We start from the raw sequence: 23,802 nt of genomic DNA, 5'->3' as shown, positions 1-23,802 counted from the left end.
ATTGCACAACAAAGGAGGTATTCTTGGAAGTCATTTTGAAAGAGATTAGGATGAACCTGTTCATAGTTCTCGGGTATCTTTTATGCACCTCTTACCAACCTGCATTTTTCTCCTCTTTAATTGAGGAATAGTCTTGGATTTGTTTCTTTTTTGTTGTCCTCCTTCAGTTTTCTGAGATGTGCCTTCTTACTTTTCTCTATTCCCCTCATTCTTCATCACATTTATTATAAATTGCATTACATCAGTCTAAGCAAAACATCTCAAGCTTTACTCGTGTAGTCCTTGCTTGTATGGGTAACATCAGCACTTGAAATATGCTAAGGAAGTCAGATGAATTTAGAAGGGAACAAAGACCAAATTCTGGAGTTTCCTGTTGATAAAGTAGAGTCCTAATCATAATATGGGTAATTTCTGCTTCAGTGTTGTGACTTCATCCTGAAGAGATTTTGGAGAGAAATGAAGTCTCAGAGAAGGAATGCAGCAGAATGCAGCATTACTCTTGTATCGAATAATGCATGGAAATGTTTTTGTGTGTATACATACGCATACCCTTTTGAAGAATATGCACACTGATCATCAAGGAAGTGTGAAATACCATGGGTAGTCTGTATCCTAACAGAAAGAGAGCATTTACTACTACACGTAGTAAAGTTCTCATTTTTTGTGGTCATTGACCTTAGGAAAAAACATCACTTCTGTATATTTTTGTGGTCTACGGAGTATCTCAAGCACAAAAGTGCACAAAATTGACCAAATCAAACAACATTGCATTGACAGTCGGTCAGTCTGTAGTTATGTTTCCATTTTACAACATCATCATCCTCTTTATTAAGTTTGAATGCATATACAGACTTATCTGTAGTCATGTCTATAAAAGCAGCAGCCATTAAGGATAACACGTATCATTGGAGAATCTACTTTTCAAAGTCTTGGGTAAGTATTTTGAAAACTCGAAAGAAAAATGTGAATTTGAGGTGGCAATATAGCTTCTCAATTTGTAAGCCATATTTGTCTCCTGGGTTTCCCAGGGCATCTGTGGAGTGATTGGCAACAGCATAGTTATATACTGTTTGCACAGTGGAGTTAGAGAGTTCTTCCTGGCTTTCCTAGGAGTAGGCACTTCTTGTGGTACGCACCCGCTGCTTGTTCTCGCGGTCCTTGGAGCATGCTTCAATCCATAGGCTGAAATGGGAACATTGCAGCAGTACAGGGTTGAGTAGAAAAAAATTGCTATTTATGAGTTTAAGGCTAATGACTTAGTCTTCATTTGGACAGAATTCTAAAAAGGATCAATAAATAAATAAAAATATTGCCCGTAGGTGGGAATACTCGAGTTTAATGAATATGTATTTAAAAAACCTTCTGTTAACTGATTCAGCTTCATAGTACACTAAATGTGGACTTTAAGTCATCCTTTTCTGAGTATTGGCATTCTTTCAGGAACATGTAAATTGATAACCACAACCCGAAGAAGTATTGCAAACTACTACCTTGGAATATCAGTGCCCTGAGACGCAGCACTTAATCCTCTATTATGGTGCAATAAACCTCATTTTTCTTGGGTCACGGTTAATGAATGTAATGGCAGTCCGTCCATCAGCTGTTATTATGTCACAGATAATGATCTTCACAAAGGCAAGATTCCTGCAGCCCCTGCTCTCAGGTATTATTTCCTTCCCAGTTACATCTCATAACTATCTCATAACTCCTTGCTTTCGACTTCTGTCTTACAGATTTTCTCTTGCATTTTACTTGTCTTCATGTCATATTAATTTCATCCATTTGCCGTATGTATTTTGAAAGTAAATAGTATATATGGGGACAGTTTTGAGGGCTCAAACCAGCCCGGTATTTCCTTGTGCTGATTGCTGCTTCATCGTAAAAAGTGTCTGGCTCAAAAATCTTGTGCTATTAAAAGACTCTGGAACAAACAAGAGAGCCATGGGCATGTAACACTCTTGGGTAGTTAGGATCTTGTTATGTACAAACCTGCCCAAGTTTTAAAAATGTACTCAGGAGCAGTTCTGACGTAGTTCAGATGTCACAGCTGTGATGTATGTCCAAGCATGATCCAGAAGAACAGAATCTGTCTGGCACTATCTGGACTTCGGTGCCTCTGCCTCCCTCTTCTTCTGTTTGAGGACTAGAGTGGGTCACTTGAGTAGTACTTTTCCACAGAGTTTGGTTTTTTTTTTTTAATTGCATTAATTTATGGAGAGTGGGAAGAGACGGCGGCTGCTATTCATTCTCACGGTGTCCGATTTCTGAAAGGTGATAACACCTGGGCACAACATCCATATGGCCAGAGTGGTCCGTGCAGCTCCAAGCTGCAGAATGAGCTGTAACAGTAAGAAGTCAGTATTTGATTAAAAATAAAATTGGCGAGGAGTGCAGATGAAAAGCCAGGATATTACTGGGAATACATCCTTCCTGTAGAGGTGGTTTAAAAGTCACAACTTCTGACTGTTGCTAGCTGTGTTGTGTCTTTGGTGAAAGTATTAAATGCTTGTACAGAGTTTTAAGTGAATTTATTAGAAAGACCATCTGTGCATGTTTATACGAGTTTGCTATGATCCCCACTCTGCAATACTGTGTTTCAAATATTTTTACTCCTTAAATCAAAATGCAAATCTTGCAGTTCAATACTATAACGTTAAAGCTAAGGATGAGGCGGATTTTTTATTATTTTTTTTCAGTGTAAGAAATGTTTTATGAAAATCCACGTCTGTAATGTAATTCGAGGCAGGACTTTCTTCGCAGCACGATGCTCCTTCGTAGCTGGCACAGGTCCACACGACTAACCGGCCGCGCTGAAGGGCTCTTGCTTTCATGCCATTGATGTTTCCTCTGAGTAGCGGCCTGGGAACTCTCTATCACAGGTACCCGGTGTTCACTCCGCTGCGTGCTGCGGACAGCCTGACTGAAGCTACGATTGTATTATCCTGGTTTTCAAAGGCTTCTCCTGCTTTCCTAAGATCCCCCTCTTTCTGTCTAGCTGTTCCTATTTGCAAACAAGGCAGTGATCTTTGCTGTGATGCTGGTAACTGCTAATTGTTAGCGTTTGGGCAGGTGCGTTTGATCTGGCAGGGCAGCTGGTAACCCCAGCAGCTTGCAGCTTTTTCCTGTAGAATAGTTGTTCCTGGACTGTGGCAAGGCGGCATGCGGTGGGTTACGACAGAGAAGAAGGAAAACAGGTACTACAGAAGCTACATCTTTTCACGGTGCTGCGAAAAGTGGCGGTGGCTGGCCATTCTTGTGGATAACCTCTCCCGATAAACTTTTCTCACTGCTCTCTTGTGCTGCTTACAGTCTGTATTTTATACCTTAGTGATCCAGATGTAATTTCACATTGGTGTTTTCACCTGAGTTTTGTCAGTTTCCAGTGTGTTTAGTGTTTTGCACAGCAGTTTGTATGTGGCAGTAAATTAGGAAACTTGCTTTGTGTTTGCTTTGTTTTGTTTGTCAAAATTAAGTATCAGTAACTTTCATGGGATTATATTTTAAACTTTAGAGAAATACAAGAACATAGATTCATGCTTACAATTTAAGAAAAAAACAACTGTCCACTCTGCAGAAATTTTGGAGCATTAGAGCTTGATTATTTGTAATTTCTACAACCCTAATTTGCAGGAACAAAGTATTGCCCTACTTTAAGAATTGATAGGTCAAATCCATCAATAATTTTTCTGTGGGACAATAATTTTGAAATCAAAACTGTGCTCAGCTACATGAAAAACTTAATTCAGTAGCTTTTTAAAGTATTTTCTCTGTAGTGTTTTCTGCACAAAAAAGCCCTTTCATTTTGTAGAAAGTAAAATATGCCAATCTTTTCTCTGCCATTCCTCACAAAAAATGTTGATAAACTGGTTTGTTTTGGAAAATTTGGAAATTTGCAAATAATTATTAAAAAATACCAACCCCAAAAAACCCTATGTGAATTAGATGGTTAACTTTTTATTTATATGGAATTTTCATGATGAGATAAAAGCTTCGGTGAGCAAAGGTATACTTGTGTGTCCCACAAACTGCGCTTGGTAATCCTAGTGTCAGGATTTTTATTTTAAATTCTGAGTATGTACTAACATTACAGTGATAATCTTAAATCTTTTGTTTTTCCTTTTAAATATATCAGTGAGTGACATGGCTGTGGTTTTATCAACAGGAAACTCAATACTTAATACTTGTTTCTTTCCCCCAAACCAGCAATAACATGATGATGCAAGCTTTGCTCAGCCCCGGTCAAAAAAAATTGCATGCATTATTGTTACCAAACTATTTCGTGTTGCAAATAGGTAATTAAAATGAAAAACTTTAATTATCTATCTTCCTAAAAAGGAACCGTGTGAACATCTGAATGTCTACTGAATGTTACTTATAAAATGTCTACTCTATGCACTTCTCCAAACTGCTGCTAATTTTATTCAAGTACATGGATTGGTAAAGTGCTGCTAGCAGCATCTTAGATGGTTATATTTTCTTTTCTGTGTTTTCTGTCTACGGTCGTTAGAAAAGACGACCTTGAAATCCAGTGTTGTCATCACAGTCTCAAGGTTGAAGGGTCTAGTTCTTCTGAGGACAAATAGGGATGTAGATTGTTCTTTTACAAGCTATTGGTTGTTGTTTAATTTTGAACTGTCAAATGTGAAAGATGTTGCAATGAATTTCTCACTTGAGTACCTGTACTGGAAAATGTTTGCAATAATTTATGTTATGTTCTTGGAGTTAATGAATTCATAAGGATGGAGTAGGGGAAAAAGAATCAAGAGCCTAAACTGTAAGGGGGGTTGGTGGGATAACTCTCCTTTCTTCGTATCGTCATTCTTTAGCTTTTGTCACAATAGGAATTCATACAAATAACAAACATACGTAGGGAAGAGAGAGAAGCTATACCTTGAACTTGTTTCTTTATTTGTAGGTTAACAAAACCCTTGTCATTTGCGGATTGTGTTGGGGATGAACTGCCGTGGGGATGGGAAGCTGCGTACGATCCTCAGATTGGTGTGTACTATATCGATCACATCAACCGTAAGTATTTTTTCAGTTTGCCATATTGATTTTATAGGAAGGCTCATCACAATTAGACTTTCCTGAGAAGCTCCTGAAGTGTAACGAGGAGTAGGAAAAGATTTCTTATGTGGTGGTTTTACCCTGCTGGGCAGCCAAACTCTACCACAGCCACTTTCTCGAAGGGAAAGGGGGATAAAATTAAGCCATCTGGAGCTGGCTTTTATCTGACATGGGGCAGCTTCTGGACTTGTCTCACAGAGGCCAGCCCTGCAGCCCCCCTGCTACCAAAACCTTGCGACGTAAACCCAATACAGAATTGTAGTTATAGTAATGATTCGTCATGTTCAATAATCAAATTATCACATTGCTGTGCCTGGGTTTGGGAATGGTTGCAAGTGTACTCAAAGTTATTCACAATTATTCACTCTTAATCTTTCTCTGTGGAAGAAGTCCATGTAATGTATGGTAAATAAAGATGGTTTACATCTGTTGGTACCTGTAAAGTGTAGGATGTTGGATGGCTATTACATATTCAGCAATGCACACTGGTGGGTATGAGTATAGTCAGACATGAGTAACCAAAAACTGGCTTCAGTCAGACTACTGAAAGGAGCTATGTAGATTAGGCAGTATGGAGTGTGGGGGGTAATTTGCAATTTGTGTGTGTGGTCTGGCAAATGTATTGTAGTTTTAAGAATGTTGTAGAATACAGTTCAAGCTATATATAATGCCGTATCTTGCAGTAATTGGAAAGGGAATGGGGATCAAAATGCTAGGGAAAAGTTGACCTTTGGTATAATGTTATTGGCTTCACAAGGCTTACAAGCAAATCTTTTGCAGAATGACTACATCTACTTCTACATATATTTTTAATTGCATAGGAGTTATAGCTAAAGCATACAAAACTACAGCAAAAAAATTTGAAATGCAATCCATGTTAGACTTAACCAAATGAATACATTACTGAAAGCATTTCTGTCTTCTTTTTATGTCTTCATTAGTCCATCCTAATTGATACCTTTCTCTCTTTTCTTAGAAATGCTCTTTTATAACATAATAGAAAGGATTCCATTTAAAATACCTGATTGTAAGTGCCTGTATATGTGCTAGCAGTGCAGTGTACTTAAAGAATAATAAGGTGCCTGTGCCTGTGGTGGTTTTACCCTGCTATGCAACTGAACTCCACTCCAGCTGATCTCTCACTCCCCCTCCTCAAAGGAAAAAGGGGAGAAAATTCAATGGAAAGGGCTCAAGGGTTGAGATAAGGAAAGGGAGATTGCTCACCAGTTACCGTCATGGGCAAAACAGACTCACTGTAGGGAGATTAATATAGCTTATTGCATATCACTAGTAGACTAGCACAGTGAGAAACTAAAAGCAAACCAAAAACACCTTCCCCCCACCCACCCTCCTCTATGTCCTCCCCCTGAGTGGCACAGGAGAATGGGGAATGGGGGCTGCGGTCAGTCCCTGATGCTTCGTCTCCGTCGCTCCTTCACGGTCACTCTCTGCCCCTGCTCCACGTGGGGTCCCTCCCGCGGGATGCCGTCCTTCCCGAACTGAGCCTGCGGGGGCTGCCCACAGGCGGCAGCTCCTCAAGAACTGCTCCCACACGGCTCTGTACCACAGGGTCCATCCCCCAGGAGCAAACTTCTCCAGCTCGGGTCCCCCACGGGCGGCAGCTCCCCCCAGACCCCCTGCTCCTGCGTGGGCTCCTCTCCACGGGCTGCAGCTCCGGCCCGGGGCCTGCTCCTGCGGGGGCTCTCCATGGGCCGCAGCCTCCTCCAGGCCACATCCACCTGCTCCACCGGGGGCTCCTCCACAGGCTGCAGCGTGGAGATCTGCTCCATGTGGGACCCATGGGCTGCAGGGGGACAGCCTGCTCCACCAGGGGCCTCTCCACAGGCCGCAGGGAAACTGCTGCTGTGTGCCTGGAGCACCTCCTGCCCTCCTGCTGCACTGACCTGCGGGTCTGCAGGGCTGTGTCTCTTAGATTTTCTCACTCTCCCAGCTGCTATTGCACAGCAGTTTTTTCCCCTTCCTTAACTCTGCTGTCCCAGAGGCCCAACCAGCGTCACTCCCTGGCTTGGCTGTGGTCAGCGGCAGGTCCCTTTTGGAGTCGGCTGGAGCCGGCTCTGATCTGACATGGGGCAGCTGCTGGGCTTTGCTCACAGAGCCCACCCCTGCAGCCCTCTGCTACCAAGCCCTTGCCATGTAAACCCAAGACAGTGGCCATTTGAGATGCTTTACATTAGCAGACACTACTGCACAAGGTCAGTAGGTAGGGCAGAGGTGGTGAGAGTTCGTCTTCAGAAACAGCCTCCTCTTCAGCTTTCACCCAGTGGCATCTCAGATGTATGTGCAAGTGAATCAAGCCCAAGATGTCTAAACCGCTGTTGTAGTCAATAGCTATGTAGTTAGTATAGCCAGTATAAAGAACAGTGTGATATAAATGACTGGTTGGGTGTTTGCTTTGACGTTGAGCTGATTTAAGCTCCTTTGGTTGGTTTGGACTGGAACTCTGATAAATAGAATGGGACATTAGACATCTGCTATGCTTGTTGAACACCTGCAGGTAGACCCCTAATCATAATCTTGAACTGAATCCCATCCAGTAACCTCATTTGGGGTTTTATAGTCCTATTTTATTGGAATAACAGTGAAAGACCACTGATCTTACATGTATTAAACATTTCTGAACTTAAAAAATAAATAATGAGGACATACTTGACTGAATTTAGAAGATGAAGAAAGAAAAGGATTTGCTTCTGAATCTAAATGCTATTACAAAATGAAACTTGTCTTATTATAAAACTTAAGCTGTAAAGCAGGTAATCAACATTTTGGGGTGCTTTGAAAGTGCTTTCAGATCACTGCTCTGATAATCATGCTCTTTTATTCTATATATGTTCAAAATTTTTAATCACTTTTAAAAATGTCAGTCCTATAGTTTCCTTTTTTTTTTTTTTTTAGAAATGAGTGTTTTTAGATTTTTTTTTGTCTGTTTAAATGCTATTGTTGTGCATTGACTGTGAATTCCTGAGTGTTAGAAATTTCTCATGGGTTGAAGTTCTGTTTCACACATGTAAAGAGCTGAGGCCTGGACAGCATTGTCTTGGAGTTATGTTGAAAATAGTAATATACTACAAACACTAATGCTTCCACCTAAGAGAGAAGAATAGTGTATGTATATCCATCTGAATATGGTCATCTTTCTGAGGCTAGTACAAACAAGTGTGATTAGCTGGGTTTCTTTATATTAACACATATGATGTATGACAGTGGTGTAGTTTGGACCTTGGTGTGGTTAAACTGGTTTCCATCCAGTGTTTGGCAGAGTATTTGGTTCCTGTTTTATTAATACAGGTTGATTTATAGCAATTTTGGTGAAAATTATTGTTTTGTAAAACAAAACTATGTTTTATTTTTGTGCACTGTATTTTGCAATGTTTGGGTGAGGATTAACCAAATTGCTGGGCAGTAAGCTGCCTAAGGGTCTTCTAAGCAGGTCTAATGTGCCAAATGTAGACATTAAAACTTTTACTTCATCTTACTGGAGTGCAACATACTGTTTTGATATTATTGACATCTCTAGTATGGAGCTCCTGCTTACTGCTTTATTAATGTAATAATTCAGATGTGTTGGATATGCTTTGTGGTTTTGAACTGGTAAAATTGTGTGTCAGGCCAGTGGATATGTTAGAAGACTCTCTTTCTTTTAACTGTATCAATTCCAATTTTGTTAATTCTTTTAGTGGACAAAGAAATTCAGTGAGGGAGAAAAACAAACTGCATCCATTGCTAGGAGGAGGACCAAATGGGCAGATGTAAGTTGCAGGTTGTCCACAGAACTTGGAGCAACAGTAGTAAAACTGGCCAATCTTGTTAGGTTTCTCAATCAAAACCATTAAACCATGAGCAGCAGGATGGATCTTAGTGCAAAAAAAAAGTAAATTCAGGAGGTTTTACTTCTGGTTGTTCCCGTCTCTTCTGTTAAAAACTTAAGGTTGAAAATTTCAATGGTGGAATTTCCACTAGTGCACATTGCTAAGACTTAGTCTACTCTTTTTGAGGATGGATAGAGCCAAAAGTCCTGTTGATTTCAAGAAAAAAGTACTAGGCTGGAACTTGCAATGTTATAAAAAATTCTGCCAAATTTCTATAATGAAAGATTAAATTCTTCAAATATTCATATCAATAGATCTTAAAATAAAACCTTGTAAATATTTTCCCCAGCTTTGTAATTAACTGTCCTAGTCCTTTACCTTCCCTTCTCCCATACAAACTGAGAAAAGCCTTAATTGCCAGTGGCAACTCAATTTCTCCTCCAAAGAGGGGTAAGAGTTGGCTGTGAGCAGTCTGCAATCGTAAACACTCTGCCTCAAACTTGAGGAACTGCGCATTTGGTGTCAATATGTTTAAGTATAATTTGGTTTTATTATCATCACACATTTTGTGTATTTTTATATATTTCCGTGGAGTTCTTTTCAAATACAATTTTCTTCTAGCTCTTCGTGATTGTCTTAGAGCTTTCTCATGATCCTCTCTGATGATGTAACCCACTTTGAGAAACACTGACTGAGGTCATTATTTTATGAATATATTACCCCAATTACGAGTCTTAATGTGATACTTCCAGCCTCAAGGGAGACCAGATTACAGGCCATCTGTCACGGCAGAACATGCTTGCATATGATGTGGGTAGCTAATACCGTAAGAAACTAAATGCTTACCCTGTGGTTCAGTAGCACCCTTTGTTAGAGGGATGACTGAAGGGATATTATCTGGTGATCAGGGACTGAGGAGTTCCTTTCGCGCAGGATCCTTCTTGCTGTGGTTTGGGAGAGTTCAAAGATTTTTATCTTGTGTTGTTCACACTTAAAATTTTTGTTACCCATGTGTATTCGTATTCAACCACTTTAGATGTCTAATTTGCTAACATTCATTAATTTTGCTAAATAATATGGTTAGGAACTCAAAGCAATACAAAAAATAACACAAATCTATTATTCCGCTTAATTTCATATATCTGCAAGCAAAGACGTCACTTCCACATTTTTCCAGTTTTTTTTTTTTCCTGAAGGTTTTCCAACATCAGTTTTCAAGTGGCTTAGGTGCAAACGTTTGTGCTTGTAAAGATTGGATTTGCAAACACTTTTAAGCTGATAGAATCTCTGAAAGAATTGGTCCCACTCTATTGTTACCTCTGGCCTTTTGTTCTGTCCCTGCAGTGTTTTTGCTTATACTGGCATGAATATTTGCATGGCCAGACAGTGAATCAGATCAGGGAGCTGATTCGAGTTGAAACTAATCCGGCACTGGGAAAAAAAAGTTGCTATTTGTTCTCCTTTCCACACCCCTGTTTATGCAAGGGAGGGAACGTGACCCGGGAATATGAATGAACGTTCAGGTAGATGACACAGGGGACAGCAGTTTTTTGCAGTAGCACTGGTTAAAGGCATTTTGAAACTACACCCCTGAACTTTCATCTGGTCTGTGCCCTGTGCAGGCTTGCCAGGAAGTAGTTTTGACTGTGAGGCTGTGATATCCAGGTGCGGTTCTTAAATGGTGGTGCCAGCTGCAGTAATCGTTGCTTACTCTGGTTCCTGCCCCACGTTGTGTCAGTGTGACCGTGTAGGGAACAAGGACGATGGGTGAGCATTCTGCTTCCTGAGGTGTGTGAGTCGTCACCCCCCTCCTCCACTTCCTTCCCCACTGCTGCTTATCTTTTCTGAACTGGATCGCTGCCTCGGATGAGTGTACATGAACAGCGGCAGAAAGGTGGCAATGGGAGAAGAGTAGGGTGGGAGCCCTTTTAGCTGGTGGAAGTGGCTCATGCGTGGGAAACGGTCTGGGAAAGGGAAGTCAAGTTTAAGGATGGTCAACGCCACGGACATTCACCCTGTAAACATGCTTGTCTACAGACTGTAGGTGCAGAAGTATGTGGGCCTGTGGAAAATGAGAGTTTCATTGAAATGAGTGAATTAGATTTAACTATATTGTTCCTCTTTTCTTGAATAAGTGAAGTTAGGAAGTTGAGTCAACATATTTATATGTAGTTTTTTTTTTTCTATTGCATCTGCAGATAGCATCAATTAGGAACTCTGTATTTGGCACAAAGAGGGAGGGATCGCTAAGAAATGATAACTGTTTGCACACTTCTAGGTTTCTTAGCACGTAGTGGTTGGCCAAGTATCTAAATATCTTCTACTTTCAGGTAGTGTGCTTTAGTCAGTTGGGATACAAAACAAAAGCCTAAAGTTTCAAGTAATACAGAGGTAAAATAGGTAGCAGACCTGTTTTTATGAACGTCTTCATTTCCATACTGTGTAAATAACACGTATATACTTCCAGAATGATGGGCAGGGTTGTTGTGTTTTGTAATTCATTGGTGAAAATTGATGCTATGCAGATTTATACTTGGACTTTATTACTCAAATTTTGTAGATTCCTATTGCTATAAGCCACATTTTTAAGACTCTAGCTTTTTTCAACAACTTCTACTTTGGGCTTAAATGAACAATTAGTAAATGTGTCATTCAGTATGACAGAGATTTGGGATTTTTGTTGAAGTAATACAGTGTTAAGCAATAGTTGCTGTAATTGATAGCAAGTTGAGAGAGTCGTGTTTTTTTGCTGTGCGGGTTCTTTTTTTTTCAGTTCTAGAAGTGTGGTCATCACAGTTTAGCAATTGTTCAAAGTTTTTTTCAACTCTTCCAGTTAAGTAGAGAGTTTTACTTTATTAAAAATGCTTAGAATCACATTTTAGGAAGTTTCTCAAAAAAAAAAACAAACAACAAAACAAACAACCTACTGTCAAAGGGAATTACTATAAGTTAACTTTTGTTTTATCATGACTGAATTGATGAACTTCAGTGGGTTTGTGGTTTTGGTGGAAGGAAGGGCGATAATTGAAATCCTTGCACAGATCTTCGTGATCATCAAGATTGCGCTTGAGCTGTAAACTTCCAGATTCATTTTACTGAGTCTGTGTCTCCTTGTGGTGATGTTTCATTTGTTTCTGGATGGGTCCAAATAACAGATCTCAATATCTAAAGACAAGCAAAAGCAAAAAAGAGAAAAAGCTAGCAAGTATAGATGCACAGGGATGTATCAGTCTATGACAGAAATTTTATTTTCCTCAACATTGCTAGAGATATCAATGTACTATTAGCACTTTCTATAATAATAGATTGAAGTGCTGAAATCCTGATTTGTTTTCTTAAATGCTTGAAACTTGAGAGATTACTTTGTAATGTGACTAGTTGATTTCCATTATTAGTATTAATGGTACTCAAGAAGCCTGTTTCCTGTACGTTTTGGGAATTTACAGAGCTCGGGGAATAAAGTCCTGTCGTTCTAAACACTCTCTCTTTGTGAGACCTTGGCTTATCTGAAAGATTTCTACTTTTGGCTCAACATGAATAGTCTGAGGGAATCCTGGGCTGGGACAAGTTCTGCCATGCTTTCAGCACCCTACATGTTCCTAAATAACTCATCTCCTTCCAGATTTATTTTCAGGCTCAGGAATAACCAGGCAAGAGGTTGTTTTCCTCATGGCGTTGATCTAGCTAACCTAGAAAACAGGTACTCTGCTGTTGGTAGGTTAGTGGCAAAGGTATTAGAAAGGAGCTGAGTGACAGTATTTAAAAGATAAGGATGGGGAGGAATAGCTACTCCTAGCCCAGCTGTATTTCAATTCATTGCATCTCTTTTTTTTTTTTTTTTTAACTTTTTACATTGTATTCTATGGTTTTTTTTTTCTCCCTGCCCTCCACCCCTCTGCTCCCAGCGCTTTTCTTCAAAGAAGTTGAGCATCTACCTTCTCTGCTTCTGCAGCTCCTCCCTACTTAGTTTTAATTTTCCACTTTGGAAGCATGAATGCACATTTTGGTTCTTTCCCAGAGGCTGTTTTCTGCCACTGATTCCTCCGCAGAGAAAAAGAAAATTAAGTCAGAGTGATGCTAAAAGGTCAGGAAGCACGGAGTTACAGGGATTTGCGTCTACTTAGCTCAAGATGAGAATTCACTGAAGGTCCCTATTTCCCCACTTGGTTTCCTTCCTTCTTAAAATTTCAAAGCCTAGCTTTCACATACACTGTTTGACAGTTCTAACAATATTTTAACTACAGGTGCTCTTTTTCTTGCTGTAATCATAGAGGCTTTCATGCCATTTTATGCCTGTGTGACTGGTTTATCTGTCACAGGGACTTTGTGGATAGAGTGACACTTCTCCGCTCCAGCCTGGGACTGAAGTACGTCTACACATATTGCCAGATCATATTCTTGGACAAGGAAAAAATCTGAAAATCCCACCATGAGTCTGCAATTAGCATTAGCTTGAGAGAGTAGGATTGTGTATTTTGTAAGTGTGTACTGTTTGTTCCCACGACACATCACTGTCTTTTAAGCAAGTGGTGCCATGCAGGCATTTGGGAAACAATTGTGAAAACTCCTTACTGTCAGCAGACGCATGGTGAAAACCCAAGAGCAGTGCATCTTATCTTAAATCTCATTTATAGGTTGCTATCTTCCCTGCCCCCTGGCTACAGAGAGTCCTATGTAATAAGAAGGGATTAGAGTAATCTGGTCTGTGCTGGCTACAGAAGGCAATGAAGGCTCTGGGTTAAAGATAGTTTTAGCTGCTGACTTTTATGTAAAGATTATACTTGTTTTTTTTTGTTTGTTTTTTTCTTTTTTCTTTCCCCGCATGTCATATTTCTGATAGCCATAGCAGTAGAACATTACCTGCCTACCTATGAGATAATGTCTATAGAACAAATGCTCAGAGTTTCTACTGCTCTCGTCTCTAAGATGTGTAAGCATATGCTACCACAATGTCTAGAAGAAACTAAAGTGCCATAAGGATAACATGTTGCTCAGTATTTCTTAGTAAAAACCTCTGAATAAATATTTCTTGGAAATCTGCTCACGCTTGCACGGTAGAGCTGGAAAACATTCTCATTTTCTCTCATTTTCAATTCAAGCACAGAATAATTTTATGGAAAAGTGAATAAGGCTTCTGGAAGGGAGGAAGCATTGTTCTTGTGCAAGTTCTACGGCAGGAAACAAACTGTAGAGAGCTCAGTTCAAAGCATCCTCTGAATAACCTAATTTTCCTTCATGTCTCTCTTTAGAAGCCATATTCCATCTTATATAATGTAGTAGAATGTGATTTTCTTTGAGTATCCAGCAGTGTTTTAGATCATTGTAAAGACACTGCATATGTCACCTTGTTGGGCTGCACAGTCTTCTGCTTCTCTGTAATGTGCTGCTCTTTATTTTATGTACCTATTGAACAAATACATCAGTTTGAAACAATACAATATTTCTTGACTTTGTCCTCAAATTTGCGGGTGCAAATTGCTTTTCTTATTGTTCGAGTTTGACTACGAAGTATATACTAAGTATTTTGAAAGGAGGGAAGTGAAGAGAAAAAGGAATAAGAAAAAAAAAAAAGTCTTTCAGAAAGCCTCTGGTATGTAAACAATGAAGCACATTCCTTACGCTAGTCCGGGAACACTTTGTTATGCTCCCTGAAACTAGTGCTAGTGCATTTGTTCCCTTGCTGTTGGTTAGGGCTTGCAGCTCAGTTACTTGCAATATTTGTTATGCCAGCTGAAGTATGATGAAGTAATATTTACACTCTTTTTTCCCACCTGTACTTCTGTCTGATTGCAGGCAAAAAAATGGAGATTTGAGAGCCAGTTTGCTTATCAAGAAACACAGGATATACTCGTAGAATAAACATATCCATGGTGGTTACATAATGGTGTTTATAAAATTGCTTTCACCACCCACCATTAAGCTAGCTTGAATTGCCCTGTGATGGTTGGTATCAGACACCCGTCTTCCGCTTCTGATGTAATATATCAAAGGGTTGTCGGTGGTTTTGTGCCGGTGCCATCGTGAGGTGGTTGTGTGCGAGATACCATTGAAATCCCGGTTCTTTCTCACCACGGCTACCCCCAGTTTGGCTTCGCTGCAGCCGTTCTGCAGGGACTTGCCCTCAGCAGGCTGCGGGCTGTTTTCCAGCTGTCCCCTCCTTCTCAAACCACTTCTGTGGAACAGGACATAACGCTACCACAGCAGAGGCAGCGGGGACTATTCAAAGACCAAACTGGACTTAGTTTGGACACTTTCTTCAGCTGCTGTACTTCAGGAGAAACTCCAGGGATGGAGGAGCCCTGAATGTAGTCAGTTACTGCGTTTGAGTTTTCGAGGCCCATGCTGTTCTCTTAAAGTTGGGATCTGTTTGGTTGGAGGTGGTAGTCACGTAATTAGGATGCAAGATAACCAGAAATGCTAGGTGTAACAGCTATCTTTTCATCAGTTAACTTTTCAGGCAGAGAAACTGCCAGGACACGATACACTTGCTTTTTATATAATATTTTTGGCTGAGTGAGTATTTGGGTGGATTTAGTGTGTCGAATGGGCTTTGTGCTGGGTTGGGTGAACACCACAGTCTGTGCAGAGGAGAACATGTGAATGTGCAGCATTGTGGAGCATCGGTGGAGACAACATGGTGGAAACTCCCCACCAAAAAGGGGGCTTTTATCACAGCTACAGCTGTGATGGATGAGACTCCCCCTGCTCTAGCATGCCCCTCTGCCATACAGGTCTTGGGGCTCTGGTCTGTGTTTCTATAAAGGTCAACTAGTCTCACTTGAAATCCTGAAACTAGTTTCAAGTGAAAACCTGCACCAGAAAAGTGCAAATTCTGTCCCAGAATTCTGAGATTCTTATATGCTTACAAACTGGAGTAATACGGGCAAGTGATTAAACAGATGAGAGCTCTGTCATCTGGATGAGAAGTGTAATGCCACAGCGTTGTCTCCACCTGCTCTGCATGTGTCCTTCTCAAGTAGCAGTCCAGAATCTCCGGCATTTTTTTGGTGGGGCCCTTTCGGAGCGCTTGCTGTCTTAACTGTGGTGCCTGAAAACAACCTGCCGGACTGAAGACAGCTTTCGTACGGGTCATTCTAGAGCCAATTGACACTATTATTTTATTTGGCAAAGGGAGATGCTGGAAAAACTATTGCTTCCACATATTGTTAATCCCGTAGTAAAATGTCCAATTCTCTCATGTCTAGCAGTAGGGCGTCAGGGAGCCGTTCCCTTCCCTGTGGGATTTTCTAGTGGGATTTTAATTCCATGTATTTTAGAGAAATACGATCTACTGCTGATAAGGTAATAGTTTCCTTCTGTTGAAGTAGACTGTAAAAATTTGGCAGAGTGTCTGGGTAGCAGACAGAAACATAACATCTGACTATCTAATAAAAAAAAAAAAAAGACATGCCTGCATGTCCTGTGTGTCCTATATATAATATATATCTTATGCATAATTACATGAGGCAAGTGTAACATTATAGCTTGAAAAGCTTTGTTTATTTCTTTGGTTAGAACTCGCTTCAAGGGCAGTAAAGTCCTGGTATTTTGGCTCCGAGTGATTGTTTGGGCCAGATCCTTCACTCGGTTTAAGTGCATCAAACCTGGCTGGCAGTGAGCCAGGAAGATTGTATTTCATTAATAGCAGGGTGATCAAAGCCAACGCAGCTCGATCTTCCACTTTGCAGGTCTGTGATAACTTCAGTGCTCAGGAACGTCCTTGGGTGGAGCATGCCATCCTGCTGCTTGTGCAGTTCCACCCGTCCAGAACTTCCCCTCAGCCAGGGGTAGTCGCTCAGATCATTAAAAATGGAAGGAAATAAATTGCTGGTTGGTAATTTTGCATAAATTACTTATCTACGTACTTGGAGTAATTTATTTAAAGTTAAATTAATTGGTTTTAAATCAAGATCTCTTAATAGAATCAAGTAATTTTGATTCACAAATGGCTTTGCCAGATGATGCTAAAACCAAGTTACATCAGGAATGTGTAACATAACTATTAGACATGGCCCCCCCATGAATTCTGTTACTAGAGTTTATTATTTTGCATTGTGATTGGACTGAGAAAGTTGATATATATTTTTCTAAATTTAGTCACTGCTCTCGACAGAGCCTGAAGTACCACTCTTAGTTGTTTAAAGATCCATTTTAAGGAGATGCCTTTTGTTCATATCAAAGTTTATGCCACAGAAAATGATGGCCACTAAATCTTCATTTTCTCTGCAAGAAACAGCTGAACTAGTGAATTTAACTATCTGGTGATGCAGAAAGGGTTGAGAGAGGTGATGCCTAGGGAGGTGGTTTGTCTGTTCTCCACTGCTGATGATGGGAGGAAGTCCAGCTGGTGTTTTCTAGAACAGATATAACCATAGAGTTTCTTGCATGATTCATTTCTGCTCTAGACAAAGTTGTAAGCCCTGTTGCAGTCACCAGTGGAAACACCTATCTGCCCTAAAAAAGGAATGGGCCTCTCTGAAGTTTGTTTTTCATCAGCTGTTGAATTATAAGGGTAGGAGACTGTTGGGGTCTTATTTGTGGTTTAAATCCCACTCTGTAGTTTAAAGATAAAGGGCTTCACATCTCACTTTGAAACACTCAGCAAGCTGTGCCCTCAGTACCATGCATGTAACTGCCCCAATAATATTCTGTATGTACAAATATGACCCTAACAGCAGGTTCTTGAGACACTCTCTTTCAAGGAAAAAAAAAAAAATCTTATCTTTCTGAGGCTTTAGCTTTGAGAACTATAAATATTTGTTTTTGAAAGGAGAACTCTGCCTTTTTTTTAATTTACATGTGCTCAAATTACGTGTGCTCAATGAACTTACTTTTCACAATGTAGCATTACAATACCAGAACTATTATCCATAGTTCTGTCAATGTTTTTTTTTTTTCCCTCTGTGGGGTAAAAATGCTGATTACAGTTCAGATGACTGAAAATTATAAATGAACAAGCATTCATGCTGCTACACATACACATGTGTATATATATATATATATATGAACATCTTGCCAAACAAGTAATTTAATATGGGGGGGGTTTCCACTTCATCATATTTGGGAAGACATGGAGTGAAAAATACTCTGGAGCCTTTCCTGCGTGGTGAAAGCTGACACCAGTATCAGTTCTGGGATAATGATCCCAATAACGCTTTGCCTTTTCCAGGATTATGTTTTTCTTGACTGAGCATTCGTTCTGGAATAAAATACCCACAGATAGACTTGGCCTAGCATAGTTTGGCCAGCCAATTTACCTACCTGGGCAGTTACCCAAACCTCAGTGTGCTGAAGCTGCACTTCTTAAAAGGCAGGGTCACCTTTAGTTCATCTACGACTGTCTGAGTAAAAGAAGTTAGGTCATATCATCAGAGCTTTGTTTTGCACGTGCAGCTTTGAGAGGCAAAAAGAAAATGTGTGGTCGTATTTGTCAGCAATAAAAAATCATCTGCTCTTGATCAGCTTTGTCCTTCTCTTGCAGTCACAAGGACAGGGCATCTGTAGGCCACATTTTAGGACTCTGCAGGCTACATTTGGTCTTTGGGCTGCATGTCGAGCAATCCTCACTTAAAACCTACAAGGCAATTACCTACAACACGCTCGAAGATGAGACCTTCCAATCTTGTAAGATTATTCGGTGGCTGCTGGTTGCACTCTTAAAACACAATCACATCATTACACTCTTCTAAAAAAGCAACATAACTGCATTTATCCTATTTGATCACTGACCCATGAGAATCCTGCTTCATGCTCTTCATCCCGCTTCACAAAGAAGGACACCTCTGGAAACAGGCACTTCTTATCTTGGGTAAATAACCGGGAATGTGGAGGTGCCTTAAAGCACAATGGCATTAAGTGGCCACAGATAGGGACATGTGTTGACTGTTTAGGAAAGAAAAGCTATTGATTTGCTTCTTTGTGCTCCTGATAGCTTTGTGGAAAAGAGCAGGTGGCTACAAACACCGATGTGTGCGGCTGTAGCTAGAGGTAGTTTTTTGGAGAATGTTCGCGTTGGGGCTATTGGAAAACCAACTGTGCATAAAGCTTCTCCATGTTAATCCTTTATGCACCACGCCTGGGTTATGTGATTTATACTCTCCATGCTTCCACTGTGTGCACCTAGGAAATGCCTTCCCATGTATAAACACAAAAGCATGACGTGTTTGTAAATGGTGGGGGGGTCACCAGCATGGGGTGGGGGTACGTGAATTGGTTTGTTTGTCAGAGCACCAGGAGTTACACAGACATTGTCGGTTTAGGATTTTACAGAGTTAGGTCTGTGGGAAGCTTCTTTTATTTCCACATCTCTGGTTTATGGGATGTTAGCACCAAGAAGAGCTTTTGAAAAACCGGTAGTTAGTTGTTATGAGAAATTGTTATTAACCAGAACTTGTCCTTATCAGCAGTTACAAAAAGTCTTTTCAGTACTTAAAAGGGGCTTATAAAATAAATGGAGAGCTACTTTTGACACAGATAGATAGTGATAGGACAAGGGGGAATGGTTTTAAACTAAAAGAGGGGAGACTTAGATTAAAGGTTAGGAGGAAATTCTTCTCTCAGAGGGCGGTGAGGCCCTGGCACAGGCTGCCCAGAGGAGCTGTGGATGCCCCATCCCTGGAGGTGCTCAAGGCCAGGCTGGATGGGGCTTTGGGCAGCCTGGGCTGGTGGGAGGTGTCCCTGCCCATGGCAGGGGGTTGGAACTGGGTGGGCTTTAAGGTTCCTCCCAACCCAAACCATGCTGTGATATGATATGAAAATGTGTAGTTGAGTGAATGCCCTCTGCCCAGGACAGCAGTTCAGATAGGGGCTGGGGCAATGGGGTGCTGCAGTTCTTATCTCCCCTGTGTCTTCAGCCACACGGTCCTGTTCCCCTCTCCCACCCTGCCCTGGTGCTCACAGTGAACCAATTTAGGGAATCAAAGTGGCAGAAAGCTTAAGCCAGAGAGTAACCTTTTCACCTGCTTTTTTCAAAAAAAAAAAAAAAAAAAAAAAAAAAAAGAGTAAATACTTTGTGCTTAAATACCTTAGTACTGAATGTTTCTGTCAATGTGGATCCCCATGGATTTATAGTATGTAACTTAGAAAGAAAATGCTGTGTGGTGCCCACCTTGCATGCAGCTTTCAAACTTTTCATGGCTACGTCTTACGAGAACACCAGTTTTTCTACTTGGTACAGCCTTAAAGGAAGACTATTCGTTGGACAGCTTCAAAACGTGCTGAGCTAAGTCTGGAAATACGAATGATAAGGTTGAACATTCAGCTTAACTCTTCCTCTTTGTTTACAAAAAAAAAAAAAAATCAAAACCTGGTGCTGGTTAGATTGATAGTCACTACTTTCTGTAATATATAGCACTGCCATGTATCTGATGGCTTTCTCTGTGCTTTCTACCCAAGTCTTACTTCTGTGTAGCTACTTGAGTTAAAGTGTTTCACGTAAAATCTTCTTAAGGGCCTTTTCCAGCCTTCTTGGTTATATTACCGGGGTAGTCAGTGGAAAGGAGGAGACTCTTCAGAAAGGTGGTTTGGTCCCATACGTCTTAGGCACGTGTCTCAGGTGTGTCCCTCTCTTGCTGTTGACCATAAATAAAACTATGTTACATCGTCAGTTCAGTTGCAGTGGAAAAGCTAAACAGAAAGACTGTTTTCATAGAGGAAAAGGAGAGAGAGAACCACAATAAAACATGAAAAACAGATGGCTGCAAAAATTAATGAAGTGGGGGTTGTGTTTTTTTTAATGTAATAGCTAAAAATAAATTTCCTTTTTTTTCTTCAGAAATGCATTTAATTTTAAGGTGTCATTCGAAGACTTTTTATTGATCCTATTATTTCCAAATGCTTGGATGCAAAAAATACGGGTGAAAAGTTTTCATATATTTTAATTCAGTGTTGGGGGTGTAAGAATGATCTACATATAGCATTACATATTGTGCACTAATTCCTAGTTTTACAAGTTATCACTGAAGTACTGTTTCTGAAGCACACTATTGTGGCAAAGAGAAACTTTTATAAAACCGAGCATCTGCTTAGTAAGCAAAGCCAAGCTATGGTTTAGACTTCCAAAACTGTGGATTGCAAGCAAAGAAACAATTCGGTTGTTTCAGCAGAAGTACCTTTAAATTCTTTCTTTTTCCTCCCATAAAGAAACAACACAAATAGAAGATCCCAGGAAACAATGGAGGCAAGAGCAAGAGAGAATGTTAAAGGATTATCTTATGGTAGCCCAGGATGCTCTCAGTACTCAGAAAGAGCTGTACCAGGTGAAGGAACAGAGGCTAGCACTTGCACTGGATGAGTATGTACGGTTGAACGATGCCTACAAAGAAAAATCAAGCTCTCGTACAAGCTGTAAGTACAGTAGAAAATACAATGTAACCTCTTTGATCTGTGCCCTGCAGGAGATCGTGTTTCGCTTTAGGATGAGTTTTCAAGGTTTGCTATGAACACCTTGTACTTTGGCTTTTTTTAAGAGGTAGCATCCCTCCTTTTTTTTTCTTTTTTTTTTTTTTTTTTTAATATAAAGGTATTCTGCTGGAAAGAGCTCTCTTCTGTCCAATACAATTGAACTCCTTTGAGCCCTGGTTTAGAGTAGTTGGCTCTGAACTCTGTTTTGTCACGCTGTTTGTCAGAATAAAATTCTGCCAAATCTAGGTTCAAAGTAAATAGGATCTCCTGCATTTCGTGGCTGCATACTGAAATGACCCTACTATGTTGACAGGTACCTGCAGTAGACCAAAAAGAGAATTTGTTGCTGCTTCATGCAATAATCTTGCAGCACGTATGAAGTGATAAGGTGTGAAGCAGAGATACGTGTTACAGTATTGGACGAGGAATTAGTGTATGGTGAAGTGCTTTCAGAAGCCTGTATTTGATTTGTTGGCTAAATATCTCTCTTAGAAATGGATGGTGTGATAAAAGTAACATGTGCAGCTTGGGAAGAACTGAGCAGCAGACCTCTGAGACTTCTGAATTAAATCTTTTGCTTTCCAAAAACCTCCTTAGAAGCTATGCCTTCCAGGAAGAGGTGATTGCATGATTTTGAGGTGTCTCAGCTGGAAGAACAGGAACAGAAAGCAAGGGCTAGAAAGCCAGGGAAAATGAGATGCTACTTTTGGATTCTGCAATAGAATGAAGGAGGGGAGATACAAAATAGTGATAGAGGAAAGAAAGGGAAATTTTGATTGTTCATTAATTATTGCCATGCTGCAATGCTGACTGTTCTATAAAAGGACATATATTTGTAAAGTATTTCATGTTTTTCTGTACTTTATAGTTTTAGGTCAATGGGGTTTTGTCAAGGAAGGGAGTAATTAGTGATCTAAAAGTACTTAAATATTTGTCCTTTTTCATCTTTTAAAAAAGTGTTCTCAGGCTCCTCATCAAGCACGAAGTATGACCCTGACATTCTGAAGGCTGAAATCTCCACTACAAGATTAAGGGTGAGAGTTCTTAATTCATATTCATTTATATTCTGTATGCAAACTTCCTGACTGTAGAATACGAAGTTTGAACTAGCAAAGGTATGTTGTACCCTGATAGTGAAACCTCCTAATATTGTCATTAAATATCATTCAAGGGTTTTTAATGAATTTTAAGTGAATTTTTAAAGCTGTCTCAGCTACTTCTAGAGAGCACACTTTGGTGAAACTTTGACAGATATTCTAACAAGATGTGGGTTTAAAAAAATCGGAGGTCTATTTTCACTTCTATGCTCCTGCTTTTAAAAGGAAGAATAAAAATAATTAGGTGAAAATAAAGTAGTAGGCAAAGATGAGGTGCAGCTAGGTGACTTTTTACGCACTCTTTCTTCTGTGAGAAATGGACCATTAGCTACATGAACTGCCTCACAAATTTCTGTTGGTTTAAAAACTTGCCAGTAATGGTGTAAAACTTTGCTTTGATTTGTCAAAATAGAACATTTTCGGTCAAGATTGAAAGTTATTCACTTTTTGAAATTGCTAACAAGCAAAAACATTATTTGGTCAACTCCTTTCGGTATAGTCAGTAACAAACTCCGTACAAAGAACTTTCATTCACAGGTTAGTCTCTAGTGAATTCATCTTGAATGAAGAGGAAATGGTGTGGAAGACATTTAAAATCCATATAGGGAGTTCATTTATTTAAGCTGTGGCGTATAGTGCTCAATGGATAACCTGGACTTCCTGTAGTTAGTAATGAAAAAAAATCAGATCAAACCATGCAGGATGAAAAAACAGCACCTCACAGCACAGTCCTTGAATGAGGGCTGGGATACAGATGCTGCATGAGCAGAGACAGCACAGGCGATGCCAGTTACTCAGCTCCTCCATTGCCCCCTCCTGGCTTCTGCACAGAGCAGCACTCGCAGAAGCCTCAGAGACTTCGCTGAGAGTAATGAGTTATAATTAGGAGTCTAAACAATTTATGTTTAAATGGAATTGTGGAATGTGGAATAGCTCATTAAAATTTGAAAATGATATAAATGAAAGATGGAGTACACTGTAAAACTGGTGTCCAGATGTTGCCCTCCTGACTGCTTGTACAGGCTGCCCTTCCTTAGAAATACCGGTTTGTAGTACCTTATTTTTTAAACAGAAGGGAAAGTTATTAGTGAGAAAACCCATTTCAGCAGTTAGAATGTTGGAGAAAAAATCTGAAGCTTCAGAGGGAGAATCTGTGACAATAAGGACCCCGGCCAAGAACAAGATTGAAAAGACAAGGGCAGAGCTTCTTTCTAAAGCCAGCACAGCAGTAAAAGAGGTTCCCTGTTGGCAAGGGGATCACTGGTATATTTGGGAAATTAATGGTGGTGTTGAAGAACAAAACACATGACCAAAAGTAAATATAGTCACCTAAGAGTCAGAGGAGAATATTCAAACGTGGTCCTATGCTCAGTTTTTCCTGTTACTGTACTCTGGTCAGCTCCCAACTC

The 23,802-nt window shown here is 40.1% G+C and overlaps 1 protein-coding gene across 6 annotated transcripts in view; it reads left to right on the top strand.

The window, feature by feature from the left end:
* The window catches only part of WWC2 (WW and C2 domain containing 2), a 100,942-nt gene that overhangs the window by 29,423 nt on the left and 47,717 nt on the right, over positions 1-23,802 (top strand). For all 6 annotated transcript variants that reach the window (XR_005819693.1, XM_040556375.1, XM_040556372.1 and 3 more), the window contains 3 exons: positions 4,916-5,025; positions 21,036-21,239; positions 22,254-22,330. Coding sequence is in view for 5 of the 6 variants with exons in the window: in XM_040556375.1 (XP_040412309.1) it covers positions 4,916-5,025; positions 21,036-21,239; positions 22,254-22,330 (391 nt within the window). In the remaining variant the exon portion in view is untranslated. The remainder of the gene's footprint in view (positions 1-4,915; positions 5,026-21,035; positions 21,240-22,253; positions 22,331-23,802) is intronic.

This window comes from Cygnus olor, chromosome 4, assembly GCF_009769625.2.
Source record: "Cygnus olor isolate bCygOlo1 chromosome 4, bCygOlo1.pri.v2, whole genome shotgun sequence".
Classification (NCBI taxonomy): Eukaryota; Metazoa; Chordata; class Aves; order Anseriformes; family Anatidae; genus Cygnus; species Cygnus olor.
This window is presented reverse-complemented; position numbering and strand designations above follow the sequence as displayed.